Raw genomic sequence first — 22,335 nt, 5'->3', positions numbered from 1 at the left:
CTTTTTTCCTTTCCCTTCCCTTCCCTTCCCTTCCCTTCCCTTCCCTTCCCTTCCCTTCCCTTCCCTTCCCTTCCCTTCCCTTCCCTTCCCTTCCCTTTCCCCTTCTCCTCTCTCCTTTTTTTTTTCCATTTCAGATGTAAAACCACCTTTTCTCTCAGCCTCTTTTAATGCTGCCAGCATCCGTTCCTGGGAACATGTGTGGCAGCTAATCTCCCTAACCTTAATGTCACTATCCCAGTCAGAAAATGAGATTAACCTCCTGAACTTTTTGCAGCCGCTGCCAGAAAGGCCAAACTCTAAAAGTTTGTAATCTCAAGTTTTATATGTAAGCAACTACTAGGTACAAAGATACTATCTGTTTATACCCAAATGATCTGCGGAGGTCTTTCACAAGCCCTTTGGGGAGGCTTCACTTCAGTAATGGGAGATTGGGAAACTGCGGTTGTTCATATTGGTTTTACAGGAAAAATAGAATGTCCTCACTCTGCAAAACAATTTAACTTCTCTGCTATGCTGCAACACATGCATTTAAAAATCAACACAATGGCTCTGCAAGGCAGACAATGGATTCCATCTGTCTAAATAGAGATGGTCTCTACTATCTGGTCAGTTCACAGCCTCTAGTATATCCTCCTGGTTGGAAAGTACCAAAGTACATAGGGACAACTTAGAAAAAGAGAAAGGAACTTGCCCAGAACCAGAGAGGAAATCTGTCGCATGCAGACTCTCTGACAGCCCTCAGCCCAACAACCACTGGACCAGTCTTCTTCATATGAGGATAAATGCTTAAAAGCTATTAAAGTCAACAGAGCTATGATAAGTTACAACTTTTCAGGACCTGGTCCTATATTTTTGCTGTCAATCTTCACCCACCTTAAAAGCTGGGTTTCTGGCTCCTTCTCCTATGAAGAATTTGACGAACTGATGTTGATTTAATTGGCAAGTAGAGGCAGGGAATACACTTGACCAGTCCGATAGAGTGCTTTAAATCACATAGTGCTTATTTTCATAACACTGCAAATCTTCATACCCAAATGCATGCTGCATAACATGAAAGAGCACCTATTTCAATATATCACATAATATCATCGTGATTCCAGTATTCACCTGCTGACAGAATGCCCAGGTAGCAACATCAACAACCAGATTTTTAAGAAAAACTGCTAGCAAAACTGTCAGCAGAATTCACTTCCAACAATTTCCTAAAAACTCCTAAAAAAATCAACTCCCTAAAACCCAGAGAACTGGGATGGACAAATTCCAGGCCTGAAAGAAAGCCAGCAATGACCTGCATTTTGTTCCACAGACAAATATATGTACAAGAGATATTGCCAGCTCTTGCAACTTTATCACAAATCTTGCTATTGCTTCTTTTTCTTAAAATCTCACCTAGTTATATTGCTTTTTCATACTATTTTAGAACTCTCTTATGAATTTTTAAACTGATCCCAATCATTCTGGGGGCTGATTCTGGGTATTTGAATATTTAAGGTTGGCAACAGTCCACATTTCCCACAATTTAATAAGCTACTCGAAAAAAAAGGGTGAGGATTTCTCCTTTCTTCAAACATGGTTCAGTAAACGTGTCTTCTAGTGATGCCACATACTAATATCACTAACAGTGGGCTCGCTGATGCAATTACAAGTGCTGTATTAAGTATTATGATTTAAGGAGTACCTGCATTTTATATCTATCACATTATAATTTAAAGTGAAAATGCAGTGGGAAGAGAGAGAGAACAGTTTTTAAGTCTATGTGAGAAACAAAAAAACAGAATGTTTTAAGGTTTCTGGATGAGAGCACAGTAAAGTATGAAAGCTTTTCCCATGGGAAGTTAAAATAATGATGGTTTGTGTACCTGGAATGTCTCTGATTAATCTAAAATGTCTCCAGAGAGAAAATATGTTAATAGTTTGTCTATAAGCAAATGATGCAATTTGGCATATTCAGAAATATGAAAAATTCATGATGTTGACTGAAGTTCAGCAAACCCACTGAAATCAATGCAAGTCCCCCCCCCCTTCATTGCCTTCAAAGGGCAATGTTTGCAGCACAAAATAGAACGGTAACATCTTCTAATAGTTTTCATACTTAAGGAGAATCTGTGTCCTTTGTCAGAGGCAAGACACTTTGGAAACCAGAAATAAACTTCTAGAAATCCGAGATGTGCCCCAAAACCCTGCAAAAGCAAGTTGTAAATGCAAACGAGATGGGACAATCAGTGCATTAAGAGGAGAATTTGAAGATGGCAAGCCCACAAAATCCCACAAAACGGGTCAGCAGGTAGAAGGGAGTCTTCACAGGCATTAACAAAAGTGAATTTGTTAACAAATTAACATTCCTTACAAAATTAACATCACTGACAGAGTAGCAGTTCCTCCCACCTTACCACGCAGTACCCCAAGTACTCTTCCACCCTGTCAATGGGTTTTGTTTCTGAAAACTTCAACTCAGAGAAATGGTGCCCCAGTGGCTCACGTATAGTTTTGCAGTGTGAATGCTTCATGATCCTGTCTTCCGCTGGCTGGATTGCATTTCCTGTGAAGCAGCACAGGATACTCTCGTGACATATCACAAGAGTCCCGAGGCCATGTGGGCTGAAGATTAAAGGGGGTGGGAGCCTGAGATACTTGAACTGTGACTTCTGCAGTGGCACTACACAGTTAGTATTTTCATCTTTCAGCCAAAAGCCTTTGCTTTTGGCTTTGGGAGAGAGGGGTTTTGGTGAAAAGACTGAAAGATTTAGCAGAGGACTGTCACTTCCTTCATACAACTTCTTGTTTAGTTAGAGCCTCAGTCTTCCATCAGAAGAGACTGTCAGTGGGATTTTCACATGGAACTTTTATGTGGAACTTTTGCTTCTCCTAAAATGGATCTGCAAGAGACGAGAGCTACATATACATTCCTATACCAGGTTAACCATCTGCAGGTTCTTTCCTGTACTTTAAAGCTGTTTTGTCCAGTTTGGGGTAGGTATTACATGGACAAATTGTGAAATGGCTGAAGCACGGAAGATATTTCAGTGAAATGGACTCCTCCTCAGCCTTCTTTCCTGAGTACCTTTTCAATCAGCAGTGCGACACTGCTCACTGTAGATTAGACCATCACAAGAGCCTTTTAAGGAAGGTGGTGTAGTGTACCCTTTATACTACGATTTTTAAGGATTTCCTGTTAACTGAGGGCTAATTGGTGCTTATTAACTCACTTTTATCTGTAGCTCTGGAGAATAGAGCAAAATAAAAATCAACAACTTGTCCCCACCTCAACCCTTGGTTGGCCCCCCTTCAATGCTTGACACAGCCTGTGCCAAAAAAAGAGATCCTGTTGCAAAAGTTTCATGGGTCCTTGGCATATGTGATCCCAGGCATTTTTCTCACACATCTGATCCAAATTCCAGTCACAACAGAAATGTACAGTAATTGAATTGATTGGTTGTCAACTTTAAAAAGGTGACTATATCACTGTTTATCAGTATATTTTTATCACACTGGCCAGTATCATGCAGCCTTCTGTGTAGGGAGGTTAATTGATCCTGCAGGAACTGCTCTGAGGTTATTTTTTTCACTAGCTAATAGCGTTTAGCATTTCACCAGGTCACATTAAACTCAACGTACAAGCAGTTAAGAAAAGTACTGGATCTGGCACTGCTTAATGTCACTGACATGAAATGTGAGCAGCTGTGCCAGCATTCCTGAACTCTGAAAGCACTTTACCTTTCCTCTATCTTTTGGCAATTAAATAAATTTTAATACATTTTTGTGAAACAAATACATTTTAATACACTGCTCTAAGGTTATAAAGGTCAAAGGACTAACTATGTCTTGTCATTTAGATATTAAAAGAAATCATGCCCATTTTAGTCATAGAGATGCCTAGCTGCCTTTTCTCTCCTTCTTGACTAGGCTGAGGATTTACAGTGCTCTATGAGTCGGAGAACTGCTTGTAGATGTAATGAAAATGCCCTCCCCAGCTACTGAGTGTGCATGCACATTCACTAAAAGGGTTATTCTGACTGTTACTTTAGCCTTAGCACATTGTCGTTAGACATCTTGAGGCTAATCTTTTAAGAAGCAAGGCCAAAACTCTGATTAATAACAACAGGCATCAAGAGCCTTTATTTCAATGAGCTTTAAACAAAAGGGCATTTCTATTTTGTATGTAAGTCAAGAATGGGAAGATTTTCCCCTTCTCTGCCTGTTTTTATACTAAAAAAACTACAAGAAAATAACTTTTTTTTCTTCTGACTTTTGCTGATTTTATAAACCTGAGAGGAAAAGGAGCATTTGCCTTCCTGCACAAGTGATCTCTTCCACCAGATCAATCTTCATATGAAAAGGGTCCTTGAACATAGACTGGACAGCTGATGAGGCAGGCTGGTGGGCTTCTGGTAGTGGGTAATTTGTTCCTCCTGCTCCCTGATCAAAAAAGATCTAGATCTGAAAGTCAGTTCTGAGGAAGCCATTGGAGGCAACCGTGTGGGGACCTCCTAAGTGCCAGGGAAGATCCTGTGGAAGAGAGTGCAGGAACAAGAACTGCAGAGGAGCAGGAAGAATCCATTACTATTCATTTGCCTGTTGTTCGTTTGGAATTTTCTTTTGATGCTTTAAAAAATCCCTCAGCTAGATCCTCAGATTATGCAAAATAGGCCTGACTCCATCAATTTTGCAGTATTCTGGGTGATTTATACAAGGTGCAGAGCCTTACTAGCTTCCACAGAAAAGAAAGAAAGAGAAGTATGTGAGAGAGGCTGAGGAATCACTTTTCACGGTCAAGAAAAGAAGATACAAGAACAGCAGCATCCCCCAATGCGAAGAATGGAGACAAAGGTGCCATGAACCAAACAGTCAGAATGGATGCTAAAATGCAAGTCCCTCTTTCAAACAGTGATTACGCCAGCCTGGAAAAAAGCTATAGGAAGGTTCAGTTTTAGACATGCATGTCCTGTCTCCTTGTCTCCTTTTTTGCTGTTGTTTTGTAATACAGTGATGTGTAAGCCAAGTTAGGTTAAAACCAATACCATGCAAACTCACCTGCACACACACATGCACATCATGGCAGCAGCAGGAGATTCCTTTCCAATTTAAGCAGAGAGAAAAAACCATTTGTTGCCAGGAGCACTGCATAGTCGTTCTTAACTACCTCCCTCCCCTGAATTTGGAGGGATCTAAGTACTTGAGGTGGGTAATCCCATGTGATGACTGATTTCCAGTTTTGCAGGACAAGAAAGAAAAAACAGTTTTAAAATTAAAGATTCTCAAAATCTATCTATCAGCTGAGCTCTAAGGCATGTATTCCTGACAATTCATGGGAAGAACGCAGTAAGTTTTGTAAATACTCTCTTCTTTGTGTTTGTTTATTTTTAATGGAAAAGGTTACTGTAATAGCTTAGACATTATCAGTTGTTTTAACGGTACTCCAAATCATCCAAAACCAAGAGGGTAAACCCTGTGAAAGGGCAAATTTTCATGATCGGACCTTGGAAGTTTACAGGAATTTTTAGGCTCCCAGACATCCACCTATTTAAAGACTTCCATTTATTTCCAACTTGAAGATTTAGCAACAGTGCATGTTTGAATGTATGACATAATCTGACACTGAGAAGCCAGTATGGCATCCGGATTGCTCCTACTGCAGTTAAGTACTGAAGGTGAGACAAAATAACTCCTCTGATTATCTCCTTAGGTATTTGACTGTCAACGTAGCAGAGAGGAAAATACTAAAAAGGAAGAAAGAAAGAAATACTGTTTGTTTGTGCACTCAATGAGAAATACATTATGGAGTTAATAGCCAGATATTCAGCTGATTTAAACCAGCATTGTTACATTAAAGTCAAAGACGCTCTGCCAATTTACTGTAGCTAAGGATCTGGCAATTAGTTATTTCCATTGCTTGGAAAAACACTGAAGAAAAGAACTTTTTAAGAAAGCCCTGAACTAAACTGAGCAATATTTTACTATATCTTATGTATGTGATTCTTATAAACAGGAAGAAAAGGGGCCTCAAAAAAGTAAAACCAGCAATTTATTTGTAAACATTATCTGGCAATGCTAAATAGTTTTCAGTAATAAACAAAGTTCGGTCTCATACCAGATTATCCATTTTATGTGGAGCTGAATTCAAATTGCTGCTTTTCTCATTAAAAAAGGGATGTTCCCCTTAGATTAAAAGGAAGGTGGACTATATTATAACCTCTTCCAATCCTATTTCAATTCCTCCCCTATGGTCTCCCTAGTCTCAGTTCAGACTTATTTCTATATTTATTTAAGAAGTCACTCTTCCAGGATCTCATGATGTCTTTAGCACATGGACAGAGTGTGGAGTTTGGTGCCAGGAATGCAGTGCAAGAAAAAAAAATAGGAGAAGATCTGAAAAAAACAAAACAAAACAAAACACAAAGGACACACAAAACGAGCAAACAAATGAACCAAAACACACCGAGCTTCAAAAATGAGCAACCACAGCAGGGTTCCACTTCAATTTGATTATGTAATACACTCTTTTCTTCACCCCAGAAGGTAACACACAGTAGTGAAGTTCAGATGTAGTACAGAGGATGTTGCTTGTTAGAGTGGAAACAAAGTGGCCAGCTAGTTATAATGCCAGGCCTGTTTCCCATACTTTGGGAGAAATATGGAGGTTGTTTGCTGAGTGTCAGTTTGAGTTAGTTTTATTTAGGTCTAGAAAGAGAAAGGCATTGCCTCGCTCCCAGGGTGCACGCAACAAAGCTTAGAACCTTCCCATATGCAGAGTTTACTTTCGCTGTAAATTATACGCTTGGATACCGGAGCACAGCATTTCTTCTGTGAATGAAGAGCTGCCAAATTGGTTTGTATAGAAGAAATGGCTCCTCATTAAACTTTTGCTTACTATTTGTCATGGATCAGGTTCTTCTGCCTTCCTCACAATGCATGGTACCTTATTCTATGAGCAAACCTATTGTAGAGTATGGTAATGACTAAATTTGAGGAAGGTTTGTCAACTCCGACAATGTTTGAATCATGGAGTGTGACCGAGTCAAAAGCTTTGAACAGATTTGTATTTAATCTATGTTTTCTTTAGAGTGAAAAGGAGTTTTGGATAGGAACTGGTGTCAGAGAAAGGGATCAATAGCTACCCACAGAACCAGACTGAGAACTCTGGCAAATTTTGATATTTGACATTCAACATGTGATTTTGTTTGGATCCATTTTTAATTAATAGTACCGAGGACCTTTTTGAATAAAATTACAAAAGACTATTCAATCAGAGTTTGTCTCTCAACAAGTCTTGGAATATGCTCATTTTGTAACTGGAGAACTGTGCCAATTTCAGCTTATTTCTTCTAACACACTGGGATTGTCACGACCATGCAATGTTATATAAAAACATATTGGTAATTAATAACCAGGGAACAGAAGTGACTTCTGCAATGGTTACTTTACCTATGGTTTCAAATAGAGATGAACAAAGAGTTCATGACTGCTGATTCTGTTCAAAATCAGTCAGATCAACCATCAGTTTGTACATGACTGATTTTGTACTAAAATAATTTTACAGTGTAGCTTTGTGCAAGTGGAGAATCTAGTACGCAGATTTTTAAGGTTCTGTTTTTTTTCACTAACATTATGTCTTTCTGGAGACAAACATTTAGGAGATTACTATAATTGTGATAGGAACTCGATTTCCCATAAAAAGTATAGAAAATGAATATCCACACAGGACTGCAAAATTGCATTTACTCCCCCCCCCCCCACCCCAAGAAAATCTTTCACTCAGACAGTACCAGATTGTTTATTTGATACATCAGTGTTAAAATCATACAAACACACATGGATGAAAATTAGGAATTAAATTATGTCTTCTCTTTGAGTCCCGTTAGGGGAGCTGAAGGGAGCAAAGAGAGGACAAAGTAAAGTGAACTCAGTGTGAAGGAATGTAGCTAATGTTCCTTATCTGAGCTCATGCTGAGCCACAGCACCAGTGCTGAGCAGTTCTTCTATGGCGGCATCCTTGTACCCCAATATGCCCTTCAGTATCTCCACTGTATGCTGCCCAACAAGAGGAGGCGGCTTAGGTTCTGACATAGCAAATTCACTATATCTGACAGCTGGTCCTGTAAAAAAAACAGATAGGAAGGAAAATATTATCCAAATTAACTACCTGTATTAATATTGAACTGTTTATGTGGGTTTAAAGGAAAATATTTCATTTTCACAGCAGTAATTCAGCGCTTATCAGAGAAAAGTTATATTTTGGAAGTACAGACTAAACAAATTCCCGTTCACAATAAGCCAGTTATATATCAGTAAGACAGTTTTAGGTGGCTCAGCAAACGCAGACTTGCTGAACATTCACCAAACATTAAGGAAGTCTTCCCATTGTTGCTAGTGGTACCTCAGGGGGTGCTCTGAGGCATATCCCTCATAGGTCTACCATTCTGTGCCAGCTGCACGACGTAGGCAATGCCCATACCGCACAGTGGGATGTGCTGCAGAAATCCCCATACTCCTGAACAGCAGGCGGTGTACCCATGAGAACCGGATGAAATGGCACGCTAATACACTTTTATTGCTGTCAGAGCAGTGCCCTGGACGATGGGAAGAACCAAAAATTTTTCTATCAAAAATACAGGTAGTAGCAGCAGTGAGTAACTCAGCACCGGCCTAGTCTGGCAGGAACCATTTCAAAGTTGGAACTCTCACTTAGGGAAGATCACAACAAGCTGAAGACTCTCACGCCTATTGCAGGTAGTCAGACCTTACTTTTTAGCAATCCTCCATAGTGAACCAAACAGAGATTTCAGCATAGTTCCTTGCAGATAAGTAGCCGCGTCATTACTGTCAGTCTCAGAGGAGAAAACAGACCACAAATTTACTCTATATAACTGTTTCATAGAGAAATAAAGGACAACAATTTCCAGAATTGTCAGGTGAAAACTTTTCTTTAATACAAAATTTAACACCCTTTGATGCTCTGGATGGTTGCCAAAAGGATTCCCTTATTCACAGTTATGGTCTTTATTATGCCATCAAAAGAATTTAAAGGCAAACTTGCCAATAACATTAAAGCAGTGTTTAGAAATGCAAAGAAACGCATAGAGTGTTCTGATCAGGCAGAATAACGTTTGACTTCGTTCTGAAGGAATCAGAGACATATCAACCAGCAAAAGGAAACGAACCATAACCAGAAGTGATTCGGTAAGAAAACGAGTAGAGAAAGTCACTATTTATTAGAATGACTGCTTGTTTGAGGAGGGTTTCTGACAGAAGTCATGCAACATGCCAAAATACACCATTTTTGCAACAGTCTTCACTAAATAGATCAACTGTGATTAAGTGGTTAACACAGTAGAGGTATCCACCTCAAAAAGAGACAGAGTAAGATAAAAGGTGCTTAGAAAAAGAGGTTTTTTTCAACGTGAGAGGGTATGATGAGCTCCAGTACTAACGAAAAAGCAGATTACACGTCAGAGCCACTTCTGTTTGAGAACTCAGGAATAATGAGTATGTTCCTGGCACAGGTCAGCTACGGTTCCTGTGTTTAAAAAGGGAAGGAGGTAGAATTGGGGGATTAGAGACCAAACCTTTTAACCTCAAGTTCCATTAAATATTGGAACAAATAATCACATTGAAAATACTCAGGAGATGAGTAACCACCAGTATGTTTTTATTAAGAATAAATAGTGTCCATGCAATCTCCTGTCTTTCTTCACAGGAGAAGCAATGGAGGTGAGATACAGCTCATCTAACTGTAGACATGTCTACATGCAGATTTTTAGTTGCTTAGAGTCCTTAACTCCTTTTAGAGTTAGCGCAGAGGAAAAGGCACACTTACAGGGCAATTCTGCTCATACACTGGTAGATGCCCTAAACCTGGCCAGATGAATTGTGACCACCTGTCTTTCTCCAGGAAAGGGAGTCTAGACAAGTACCTTAGATGCAGACCTCTACCCTCCCGACATGTAAAGTCAGGTGAGACAAATCCCCTGACTACTAGGATGTCGGATCAAGCTCTGGGTTTCAGAAACTTGGCACTGCTATTTTTCATAAACTGAGCAGAGGAACATAGTCTAGGCAAATCTTAAGCCAGGTGTGATACTGCGTGGGAAGTCATATCCAGAGAATAGCTATCGGGGTCTTCTAAAACAGATAAATGTTTCAAGTGAGCTCTACAGGAATCTGTTCAGGATGGAGCTCTACTCTGTATATTTGTTAGTGGGTCTGCTGATGCAACTCAGATTGTACCTGCTCAGTTTTCAGAGGACTTCAAGCTAAAAGTGACTGTGATTACTTTGAAGGCAGGAACAGATTTCACAATGACCTGGCTACACTGGAGAAGTGAACTGACAAAACGGTGTAATTCAATAACGTCAAGGGGAAGGAACTACATTTAACTATATAAATACATGGCAGGGGACAAAAAGCAAGGTAGGAATAGCTAGGGGTTATTCTGGATCACAAAATGAACATCAGTCAACAATATCATGCTGTTGCGAAAAAGGCAAATGTCCTACAGGGATGTACAAACAAGAGAGAACCCTGCTGAACACATGAAATAATCATTTTGCCCTAGTTAGTACTGGCAGGTCACAGCTGGAGAAGAGTCCGGAGGGGGTCCCACACTGCACAGCAACGCACAACACCTCAAGAGATTCTACAGAAGAGCAAAAAGTAATAAACAAGGAAAAACATCAACAAAACCCCCCAAACAAAAAAGAAAACCAACCCTGCTGCAAGAAGGAAGTAAATAATCTCTTTTCATGTCCAAGATGGATGAGAAATAATTGACTTAAATTGCAGCAAAGGAGACTGACATTAGGTACTAGAAAATAAACTTTATGTTTAACAGTAAGGGCAGTAAAGCATGGGAATGGGTCTTCCGAGGAGGCTGCAGAGTTTCTGTCAATGAAGTGTTTAGAACAAGAACTGTTTTGGCATAGCTGATGCTACCTTAGGGTTTGCTGAACTAGGATTAGTTCAGCTGAATTAGGTGAACTCTCATAGTCCCTTCTACCAAGCAGTAATCACGAAAGCTAAGAAAAAGCTCACATCAGGGACAATTTTTCTGCTTATTCCCCTACTTCTACTCACTTTTTGAACATGCTGAGTTCAATTTTCAGGTGAAATTTCAAGTGGGAGGGACAGATATGTCACTCAGCTGTATTTGGAGTGATTCCTCTCTAGGACTGACTGAGAACTGAACTGGCCCCAATATAAGCCACAGGAATAATCTAACTGTGCCAACTGAAATGCTCCTGAAGATAATTTCCGAGTAAAAATGCTCCTTCGAGGTTGATTAGTCTAGAAATTCAAAGTAGCAATAAAATTATTATGTGATTTCTATAAAACAAAAAACAAAATAACATATACATTTAAAGTAAACTCAGTTCTGTTTGTATCTGACAGTTCTTTATAGAGAGGAACCAGCTGAATAGTTCTACATGATTTTCACTTACTTCTGCAAATTTTTGCTCGTGTAAATACTGCATAGATCAAAATACGAGCTGTTGCATTGATATCCAAAGATACTGAATAAAGCCTCTAATGAGAGAAAACCAAACTTGATATTTAATGCACCACCAGCACAGAATGTTTCCCACTTTCCAAAGAAATTAATTTTACAAACCAGAGCAAACAAGAAAATTGCACTGCAATTACAAAATCAGTTTCTTCCGTGAGCCTTTATTATTTGATGCATCATTAATCATGCTACTTTTCACTTTGATAGAGTTATAAAGTTATCTGCATTCATTCAAAGGAGCTACTTGCTAATGATCCATCATTAACGATTCTCTGTTCTTTCCTTGTGTAAATTCTACTTGGCTTCTGTGTCAATTAGGAGGGTGTAAAGCTTGCCAGTCAGGCTTCAGCAATCCCACGCTCCGCCTGAACAATGCTCCCAGAGAGCAACCAGCAGAATGCTATGCAAATGCTAATTAAATACAACTGCCTTATGAGGAAACCATCCCTTAAGGCACAGAGAGGTGAACTGCTTTAATTAAGGTCAGAAGCATTTGCATATGGGTGAGTTACCCGGTGCTTCCCAGATGGAAACAGGCCTTTGCTGGGGGTAGTGGCAGGGTTACTGGCTGGAAGGTCGAATACAGTAGGCGATGGGGTATGCTGGCCCCCTCTGCTCTAAGCAGGACACTGTCCTCAGCCATGAAGTTAAATGAATGGAGATGGTCACCTGAAGAAAGCAATGAAGGAAAGAGCAGTAGCTGTGATTTACGTTTGTCCTGTTAAATTAGACTTTAGGAGTCTCTTTTCTTTTATTTATTATTGCCAATAAGCAAAACCCAAGGGGCTCTTTCACTACTCTCTAAAATTCTCTAGCTGTAAAATTCTATGTTAATCTTTTTTAATTATTTTGACTTCTTTGGCACATTGCTAAAATACATGCTCTGCACAACACAATGTTCAAGGCTTAATAGTGCAAAAATCAGTCAAACTTTGTACCACTTCCAACTATGACAGCAACTGTACCAAGCTATCCCCAAGACTTCCCCAGTACATGAACTCAACATCACCATTATAAATTCTATTTCTTTGGTACCTATCTGCTATAATATTTCTAGGCATCAAACAAAGCCATTAAGTTAAGACACACTAAACAGATTAAAGCAGAAGATAAAATGAGATAAAACCACTGAAATAGGACCATGCCACAGAAAGGACCCTCAAGAATGAAAATGCATTCACCCTAAACAGGTGAAATATGTGGCACTCCTTGGAATGTGTCACAGGGCATTTCTGAAATTTAGGGCTGCAGAAGCAAAGTTAATACCTGTATCGGTTCCACCTGGAGCTGCAAAAGCTCCAGTCATCTGTCCTAGTACAAAGTCTGCTGCAGCACAGGCAGGGACTAAAATCGTGACTGATACAAAGGTGTATCAATGTAATAAGCAGGACACCACAATATACTAGGAGCTCAGTTTTATTCAACAGTACTAGAAATTAAAGTTGAATTAGAATGATATTAAAAGAGCAAAGCACAGTAAATAAGAGTGGATAAATGTAATAACCTTTCCTTTGTCTTAACAAATAGCAATCCAGCATCACCGTGCAGCAGTCACTTGATAATACTTTTGCTACAGCACAAGTTAGAGCATATTGAAACAATCTAACTCTCAAACTATGCAGAGGGAATTAGGCCTGAGGACAGCCAAGCTCAGGGAAAAGTCATGATTATTTGTTATTATTCAAGTGGGACACGGAAAAAGAAGGGGGAAATTTGAACTGATGTATGTGTACACATTCTGCTTGCACCATAGCATCTTCTGCATTCGCTAAAAAGAGCAATGAGAAATCCAACACCACTGATTAGTTAGCTCTACCTCAGCTCATAGGATAATCTACATACATGCAGGAATCACACAAAAACAAACCAAATGCTTGTGCCTCTTCCAAATAACATGGTGTTGCTACATAACAGTTTTGCAATTCCAATGAAATATAGTCAACAGTCGGCAGTGATGGCCCAGAGCCAATATATTTGCACCCAGCTTCCATATTCAGTACAGTGCAAGGGTTTGGGATATTCAATCAGCTAGTTATGAAACCAGCCTAGGTGCAGGATCAGCAGGAAACAAGAAGCAAGTTTTAAGGCAATGAAAAGAAAAAGAATATGGAATGGGTCGGAGAAAAAGGCCTAGGGACTGCAAGAAAGGTCACTTGAGAGTTAAAGTGCTGTGTTCAGGAATATGTTACCAGGAGTAAGCCAGAGGAGACCTAATTTTGAATGTCTGGTCTCCTCCCTTTTCTCCCAGCCATGATTTCTGTTAATCCCTTTTTCACAGCTGAGTAGTAGATGGGGTGCCTGAATACACAGTACACGCCAACTTGGTTAAACTGTCATTACACCGAGTTTCTTTCCCTTGATAAAACACAAAACCTCAAAAGTGCAGCTAGTAGGACTAGCTTTGTGAAATACACACAGGTTTCAGGAAATTTCTGGAACAAAATATCTGCTCCGTCTTAACTGTGGTTAACTGCATCTTAACTACAGTTTTTTTGTTTCCTACTAAATAACTGAAAGTTTGAGAGCTTGGGGGATTTCTCAGGGATCTTTCCCATCACTAGGAAAAATCCTTTCCTTTTGCTTTACATTAGGTTTGTTCATTTGCCTTGTAAGAACAACTTGTAAAAGATTTGGGAAAAAAGCAATTAATGAAGATAATATTCGAAGACTCAGTCCTCCTTCCCTCGCTGCGGGTTCTACTTCCTCCCCCACTGTACTTTAGCACAGCCACACAAAGCGTTCGTTTGGCATCCAGCACAGCTGAGAGGGTGGAAAACTTTGGCAGGATGAAGTAGAGCAGAAATGAGTAACTGAGAATGGAGACGATAGATGAACTTCTTCACATGGCAATGAAAAAGGCAAACCTCGTGTTAGGTGCCATACAAACACAGATGCATGTGAAGTAAATAATACCAATACTAGAAATATCTGTGAACCATCTGTTTACCTTTTCTCATTTGGCAAATGCAGACGGCCATGGGAGAGCTGTGATGAATATCCAATGTCACAAGAGTCAAGAATGTAAATACTGAACCATTGTGAGATGAAGGAATTTACATGGAGACCAAAAAAATTGTTTACCTGTGACAGCCATAGATGGATGTCTGAAGGTCGGATCACTTTTAAACCCATACTTAGGCATCCAAGGCATCCATTACATAATTCCTAAAACCCTTTTTCAATGTTATGAAAGTTTCTTTTCAGATAAAACTGCACATATAGAAATGCATAAAAATATATTTTATGGTACTGAACATCCTAGATAAAGTAAGTGTAAATAGCGCTCAAAATTTATAAAATGCTTTACATTTTCAAAGTGTCATCATACTAATTGTACCTAATTAATCTTGCACAACAGCTGGGGTAAGGGAAATTGTTTCTCAGTCACTCTGGTTGCAGATTTGAAAACGATTCTGCATAATTACATTATTCGAATAACACAATTTTGAAAGATGACTCTTGGCACCAAAAAGCTTTAAGAATCTTGCAGAAAGGCGGTGTCTACTGGTTCCCATATGTATCGCCTCACTACTCTGAAAATTTTGCCTAACGTTTTGTACAGACCCATACGGTTCCATTCCTTCATGAAACCCCCAAAGACCTTAGGAGAAGATTCAAAGACAGGAAGCAAGATAACTAGTAAGAATACTCAGGGGTAGCAATTTTAAAGATCCATAAGCTCCCTGGGTAATAATCTGTAGCTTCATTTCCTAAGGAAACAAGTTTATGTGTCTGTGCTGTCTTTCTAATCATCTGTTTGTCTGCCTCGTCCTCCACACAATAACTTCTGAACCTGTCAATCTTGATCAAAGTGTAGAAATCTCAAGGAAAATTAAGTTCCTACCATTCTGGAAAAAATTGGCAGCTGCTGAAGGACAGAAACCCAAATTAGTGCCCTGCTGACATTAAGAAAAAAAAAAAAAGGAAGAACTCACCATTATATATTCTGTTTTGCTGCAAATAGCTCACCAAGAAGTACAGAATCATCTCTCTAAGAATCACCTAACACCTACTGTGTTTCACCAGGGAGACATGGCATACAGGACATGGGGAAAGTTCAGCTTATAGTTTTCAGTATATAAAGGGTTTATAAAGGACAAAAGTCTAAAGGAAAACAATATTTAGTTCCACTGCTTATGGAACAACTTCTAGGTGTCTCTTCTACAGTACTGTGGGAGGAAGATCCAGGCTGTGCAAGCCCAAGGCAAGGAAGCTTGACACCTCTGGTTTAACATAAATTGCTCTTCCAGGAAGGAGCTGAAGAAGTAGATGGCAAACGAGAAGCAGAGCTGGGAGAAGCCTTGCACAAATCTGAAATGAAAAATATACACAGGCAAGCCTAAACTACTGAAAATTCAAGTTAATCCAATGTAATTTGTCTCAGTTCATAATCTAATCAATACATAACTCGATATATAATCCCGCCATCGGATGCAGGTTAACCACAGGATATGTACCTAATGCAGAAATTATGGGGTGACGCTGAAAGGTTTGTGCTATGCAGCAGGTCAGGTTATGTGATCATAATGGTTCTTTCTGGGCATAACACCTACAAAATTTCTGAAATGCTCATAAGGCAAAACTGTTTCCACACAGCAGGGTTAGGTTTAAGAGAGCCTCCTCCAATACTTAAGAGGTCAAAGCACATATTGTTTCACTTAGATATTTCTATTGTAAGCCCAAAGGCCTTAATCACTACGTCTTGAGGAGAGATACTAGTGAGAAGTATGCTACTGGCAGGGAACAACAGAAATCGAAACGCCACCTGAAATGTGGCTCTTGAGAGGACAGAGATTGGACTATTTGCAATACGGTCACGTGACCCTGGAGGCTGAATCACGCCCCCAGCTGCAGAGGAAGGCAAAAAGCTTCTGCGGGCCCTCCTACTGAGCCTGATGAAAACTATTTCCCAGTCCCATTCTTGTGGTTAGTATGACCCTGCATGCTTGAACAAGACACGCCAGCCAGCCCAGAAAAGTGTCTGTATCTCCTCAGTACACCAATCTGTCCTTTCCTGTATCCTGTCTCCAGCTATAGGTTAGATTCTTGGGCTCTTCAGAGACCCCAAAAGTAATCCTCTTGGCCAGCTGCGCATCATCAGAGTGGGAGCAGATGAGCCCTTCCGTACTCTTTAGGCAACTAGCTGAGGTCCTGATACCTGAAGTTGATTCTAGTTCCTTAATTCAGGGAGGCAACATAATGCGCACTGAAGAATATTCACAGTCTGACCCTAAGGTTTCCTCTCACATCACTTACTCACTAAAACTACACTTTTTCAGGGTAGGAGACTTTAAGCTTTTTACAAACAACTGGTAAAAATAACTTAAAATTAAAAACCTTCGTATTTTTCGTAACAATTTTCAAAACATTCTTTTAAGCAACTTTTGCAAATGCGTTTATCACCCTCAAGCACCCTAACAAAGTTCACATCACAAGTCTGATCTTCCAGCTCCCAGTGAGTATTTTTCTGTGGCCTTTCCTTGAAGTCTTTCTCCCTTCTGGAAGCGTGGACATCAGAAGAGGACACAGATTATCACACAGAGGAAAAAGCATTTTTCTATGTCCCCTTTCTATACTTCCAAGGAGTGGACCAGCTCTTGTTAGTGCAGCTTGTAATGGGAACTTATGTTCAGATGATTATTTGTCATGACTCCCATCATCCTTCTCTAAGTCTCCTTCTAAAATCAGAAGCATCTGTTCCATACACCACCTATGCTATGTAGTGCTCCTGTTTTATGGTATTAAAACTCACTGTAATAGCTGCTTCAGCAGTGAAGGTTGGTAGGCAGAATATGACGTGATCAGAGTGGGAAATAGCTCGTAACAGAAGCAATTTATCCAATAGCTTTGCTTTAGTTCCCAAACTCACTGAAATACAAGTACATGTATCAGTACAGATAATCTACTTATTAATTTAGGATGGTTTATGTGTTATGACATCAATCTTAGACTGTACCGAAAAAGAAATTGAGAAATGAAAGCCGTCTTCAGTCCACCTGTAGCAGAACTATTCATAATCCCTTTTGAATTGATCATTTTCCTTTACAATCCATTGTTTTGGGCAAAGAATTAACTCTCAAAAGGGGTTTCTTATAAAAAAGGCAAAGATCAGACATTTAATTGGATGTCAAATCATGCATCTGTCATGTGCTGTATGTTTACTGCCATGTATATTTATTCTACACATCCTTAGACTGTTCCTCTGCAGTCACAATGCACACACATACAAACCTGCACATGTGGAAAATTCAACAATCAGTCGGTACTTTCTCGCCTCCTTTGTGACCCACACCAAGTATGTATCTGCTGAGAGAGTACTAGAATAATGGAAAAAGTCATCAGATGTAGCGCAGCCAAGGAAATTCTGATGGTTGAAATTCTTCTGCATAAATGACGACCAGGTAACTTTATGTTTGAGCACCATGGAATTATTTGGAACTTGATTCTCAAGCAAGGCAACCGTGATTAAGTAGGGCTGAGCACTACGCACAGCCTGATCACTCTTCCAAAAGCTCTCCCACTCCACCCTCCATTTACTCCTGCTGTCCCTTGTGCAGCAGAACTAGGCCAGTTCCAGCGCACAGGGACTTTCCCTGGCAAAGGAGGATGGGAAGGGATTTGATACTTTGTTTTGGATTACTTGAAGAACTGCAAATTACATTTTTAGCTCTTTTTGGGTAAGGTGCCCAGACTCCTTGAGGCATAGGCGACTAGAAATGTTGGCTGAGTTTTGAAAAGCACTGTGCAATTTGGGACAACTCTGTTTTTGAGTGTCGTACTTGAGACATCTTTAAAGGGGCCCAGTTTTCAGAAAAAGCTAAAGACATCTAAAAATCTTTCTCTTTTAGGATGTCTCAATTTGACTGTCCAAAGGCATCTGGTGTTCAGAGCAGACAAAAGAGCAAACAGCCCTTCATGTAGCAAGGGAAAAATAAAGCACTAGACATGTAACTCGCTAGCCACTTCTATTTTCCTGCTCCCTATTTCAAAGCAATCGGTGGTTTAATCTTAAATTCTTTAAAGGGACACAGAGTGCTTAGATCAGGGTTTGGGAGAGGGGCAGAGAGCGGGCATATTGTAGATTAGGCTGTTTTTTTTCCCCGGCAGATTTATAACTGACAATTTGATCAATATTGTCTCAGTGTGAAGGACTAGGAACAGCTTTGGCTTTCCATTGTCTGCTGCCAATCCCTGACATGTGATATTCAGCTCATCAACTTGCAAATATCAAAGCAGTATGGGGCACTGAGAAACAGCCGTTTCAAACCAAGCAGCCTTTGCTTTGATTTCTGGTTGTGTGGGCATGCTGATGCGAGCGTGTGTATGTTAGTAAAGTATAGGCTGGTTCTGTATCTAAGTTCTTGTGGTTTCTAACGTTTGCCAGCCTTTACTCTGTCAGAAGGGATTTCAATGCTGCATTCTACCCTCCAACGGGCAAAAGAGTCAGAAATCATCTCTCCTCGCCCGCAAAGACTAGAGTAGGATTAAGAAACAGAAATTTAAGAGTTAGACACACCCGTGAAGAGGAATGAGGCACAAGGTTAGGAAGCCATCCAAAGCTCAGTTGCCTATCCCCTTACTAAACTAAACTAAACTAAAAAGACTCTTTTTCGCTCAAGAAGACAACTGAAAAGCTGAGGAACAAAAAATTAAAATCAGATTGAAACCAGCCATGCCTAAGCAATATCCCATCTTGAATGAGCACAGATCAGTTTCATTAAAATATTTCCCCATTCTCTCTTTTTCCACCTCCTAATATTTTGGCTGTTTCCTTTAGCTCCCCTTTAAACTGCAAAGCAAAATGCTTTTACTGACGTGTTTGTAATTTTGAAGCCCTAATCTTAAGCAGCAGGTGCTTAGTTTTAATGGAATTTTTCCATCCTTGAATGTCTGGGAGCATCAGTAGCACCTCCCTCCTACACAGCTCCTCACCTTTGATCCTTTGCCATTGGTACTTGTGGGTTTTCATTTACTATATTTCTTTCGCTTCCCAGAATCTGCTTTTTCACTGCAAGCCCCTCAACCTCCCCTCTCCTTTCTTTTACCTCATATGATTGGAAAGTGCCGTCTCCTAAAAATCCTTATAAAATATGAAGGGCCTGGCAGTCTCTGGCCTCATTCTCTGAAATTCTGTGTCTACTTTGCACTGTACTGGCAATTTAAAAAGGCTTTAGACTGGTTGTAAATATTTGCATCACAAGAACAATCACATTTTAATTGCCAGAGGTCCTAGGGCCGCTCTGCACAAAAACTGGAACCAAAATAACAGTTGGTTTTACTTCATACAATTCGTTATTTTGGAGCAAGTCTGTGTGTGGGCACTTTTGTTCCACAGTAACAGCTTTTGTTTCAATTTCATTTTAGCTTTTTGCTTAATTCATTTTTAGTTAATTTTCTCTTATAATTTCCTATTCGGAGTTAATGTAAATTATTTTATACAGACTTAATCTCAAGCAAACTCAAAGGTAAAGCATCCATGCTCAGCTTGCACTGATAATAACCAAAAGCATGGATTAAAAGTAGCTGTGTTAGTCCAGTTGTTTGTAGAACAAATGGGATTCACATCCTAACATTAGAATTAGAGATGCCATAATAAGTGATTTCCAGCTCTGCCTTGATACTGGCAGATTGCTCCCAAACAGCACTATTCAACAAAGTTTAATTGTCGGTGTTTATTTTACCCAGGAATGTATCTCCTTAGTCTGTGCTTCAGTTAGTCTTCCAATATATTTGTATTCAGTTATTACAGAATAATAGCTTGTATTTAGTTATCACAGAATAATAGCTTCTATTTCTCTTTATTCATCTTTTCACTGCTTAGCATATACATTTGTATATTGCTGTAAAGTTCTTGCTCAACGTGTAATGACATGCTGCAGAAATAACTATATCATTATTCCCTAATAACTTGACATTACTTTGACTGAAAACTGTGCCTGGTAAATTATGGATATGCATTGTGCTGCAGTAAATCACAAGGGCTCACATAACTTTCTCATAACTACATTTTAATTGAGTTTTCCATTCTTAACAAGGCAACCCAATTCTAGAAAGTCATACCAGCCACTTCCTTAATCCACAAAGCTCAGAGGCTATCTTCTGCTCTGACAGCATGCAAAAATGTTTAATGCTAACATAAATACCTTTCATGGATTATTCTGATTCTCAGGCTGATTCCTAAGCCAGCTGTTCTCTGCCTGATTCAATATGCAGATTTCATTTTAAAACACAGAATATTCCCTGGTTACCTGCCATATAACTACGTCTTACAGGTGTAGAGCATGTTTGTAATACTTGTTCATCCACATGCAGGAAAAAAAATCATAAAATAAAATACTTTGCGTAGTTTCTTGGATTCTACTGTTTCCCCCCCAACTTTCAGATACTATATCAATTGAAAAATGCCAGGAATTACTTCATGCTTTATATATGTACCTGTTACAGATTATATTCATTAATTTCAAAGCCAGCTGCTATTTCTGCTTCAAGTAATCCTTGATGGTACACTTCTTATAACAAAAATCTTTTAGGAAGAACTGCTTGCTTTGACATACAAACCTTTAAATCTACCCTAATTATAGATCTATTACAGTTCTGCTCTTGTGCACATAAACAGGGAAGCTAGCGTATTGCTCTTCATGAGAGTCTGTACATAGTAAATTTGACACACAAATAACACCAAATACAAAAGAAAGTCATAAGAAACTGATCAGAAGAGACTAGTAATCATCTAGTTTTAGAAGCAGTAGGACCGCAGAGTTGGGAGTCCAAAAGTTGGATTTGGATCCTTGCTCTGTCACTGATCAGCTCTTATAGTGGACTGTTAATACAAACAGTAATTTTCTGATATCCTGTCTCCCAGAGCTGCTTCAGAGGAGTACGAACCACCGTCCCAAGTTATAGCTGATAAATTGTGCATTACTCAGTTGTGGGGGAGATTTCTCTCTAATCCTAAATCCATCTGTCTTGCTGTGCTGCAAGTGATAGTTTCTGGGCAGACAGCATACTAATTGCAGGATTAAAACCTTAGCTAACTCTTTGGGTGGAAACTGTTTCCCATAATGTGGTACAAAACACATGTTGGTTTCCGTCTGTAGATCTTGAAACTGCACAGCCCTGATCTTGACTGGCATATTTAGGTTCTCTATGAACCATGTCTGTGCAATACAATCCAATTAAAATTAAATAACAACTAGGTATCAAAAGGCATTATTGAGATTTTCAGTGGCTCCAGTACTGCTTAGCCTGGGTTTAAGTTGTTCTTTGAAGGCAGAGGCAATTGTGCTGAATGCAGTGAATCATACACCTTCTCCAAATGTGCACAAATTTAGAGCTGAAAAATTACCTATAACTTTTGCTAATTATCATAGGAGCATTTTAAATTTGCAAATACACAGAGATTTGAAATATTCTGAATCTAAAGTACATCTCTGTATAATACAACGTTTTGTTGTAATATCCACCATTTCTGTGAACCTGCAAGTTATTATTCACTGAGGTGAATGACTGACACTGATAATGACAAAATTTCCACTGGTGAGCAGCAAGAAACTGCTGGCCCTTGAAACCTCTACTTCCCGTAGCTAGATAGGAGGCAGGTAGCAGACCGGAATACCCTCAGATGCCCCTTGATACCACCAACTGCAGAGGTAATCTTTGACAAATTATTCTGCTTACATCTCATCTTCTCAGGTCTCTCCAGCCAAAAGCCAGCTTGCTAACGAAGCATTACAATTTCTATACTACTAAAACATATTGAAAATGCTGGAAACAAGCTCACTTTTCAAGGAAACTTAGATTGTTAGACATAGCCTTTTTTTCTTAATCTAATTCTT

At 39.5% G+C, this 22,335-nt stretch overlaps 1 protein-coding gene across 3 annotated transcripts in view; it reads right to left on the bottom strand.

Moving 5' to 3' along the window:
- Window positions 1-7,755: 7,755 nt before the first annotated feature.
- SUGCT (succinyl-CoA:glutarate-CoA transferase) overlaps window positions 7,756-22,335 on the bottom strand; it is a 332,549-nt gene continuing 317,969 nt past the window's right edge. For all 3 annotated transcript variants that reach the window (XM_068935970.1, XM_068935971.1, XM_009679424.2), the window contains one exon: window positions 7,756-8,093. In XM_068935970.1, coding sequence (XP_068792071.1) covers window positions 7,930-8,093 — 164 coding nt within the window. In that variant the 3' untranslated portion in view covers window positions 7,756-7,929. The remainder of the gene's footprint in view (window positions 8,094-22,335) is intronic.

Source organism: Struthio camelus, chromosome 2 (genome assembly GCF_040807025.1).
Source record: "Struthio camelus isolate bStrCam1 chromosome 2, bStrCam1.hap1, whole genome shotgun sequence".
Lineage (NCBI taxonomy): Eukaryota > Metazoa > Chordata > Aves > Struthioniformes > Struthionidae > Struthio > Struthio camelus.
The sequence above is the reverse complement of the archived record's forward strand: the minus strand, read 5'-3'. Positions and strand labels throughout refer to the sequence as shown.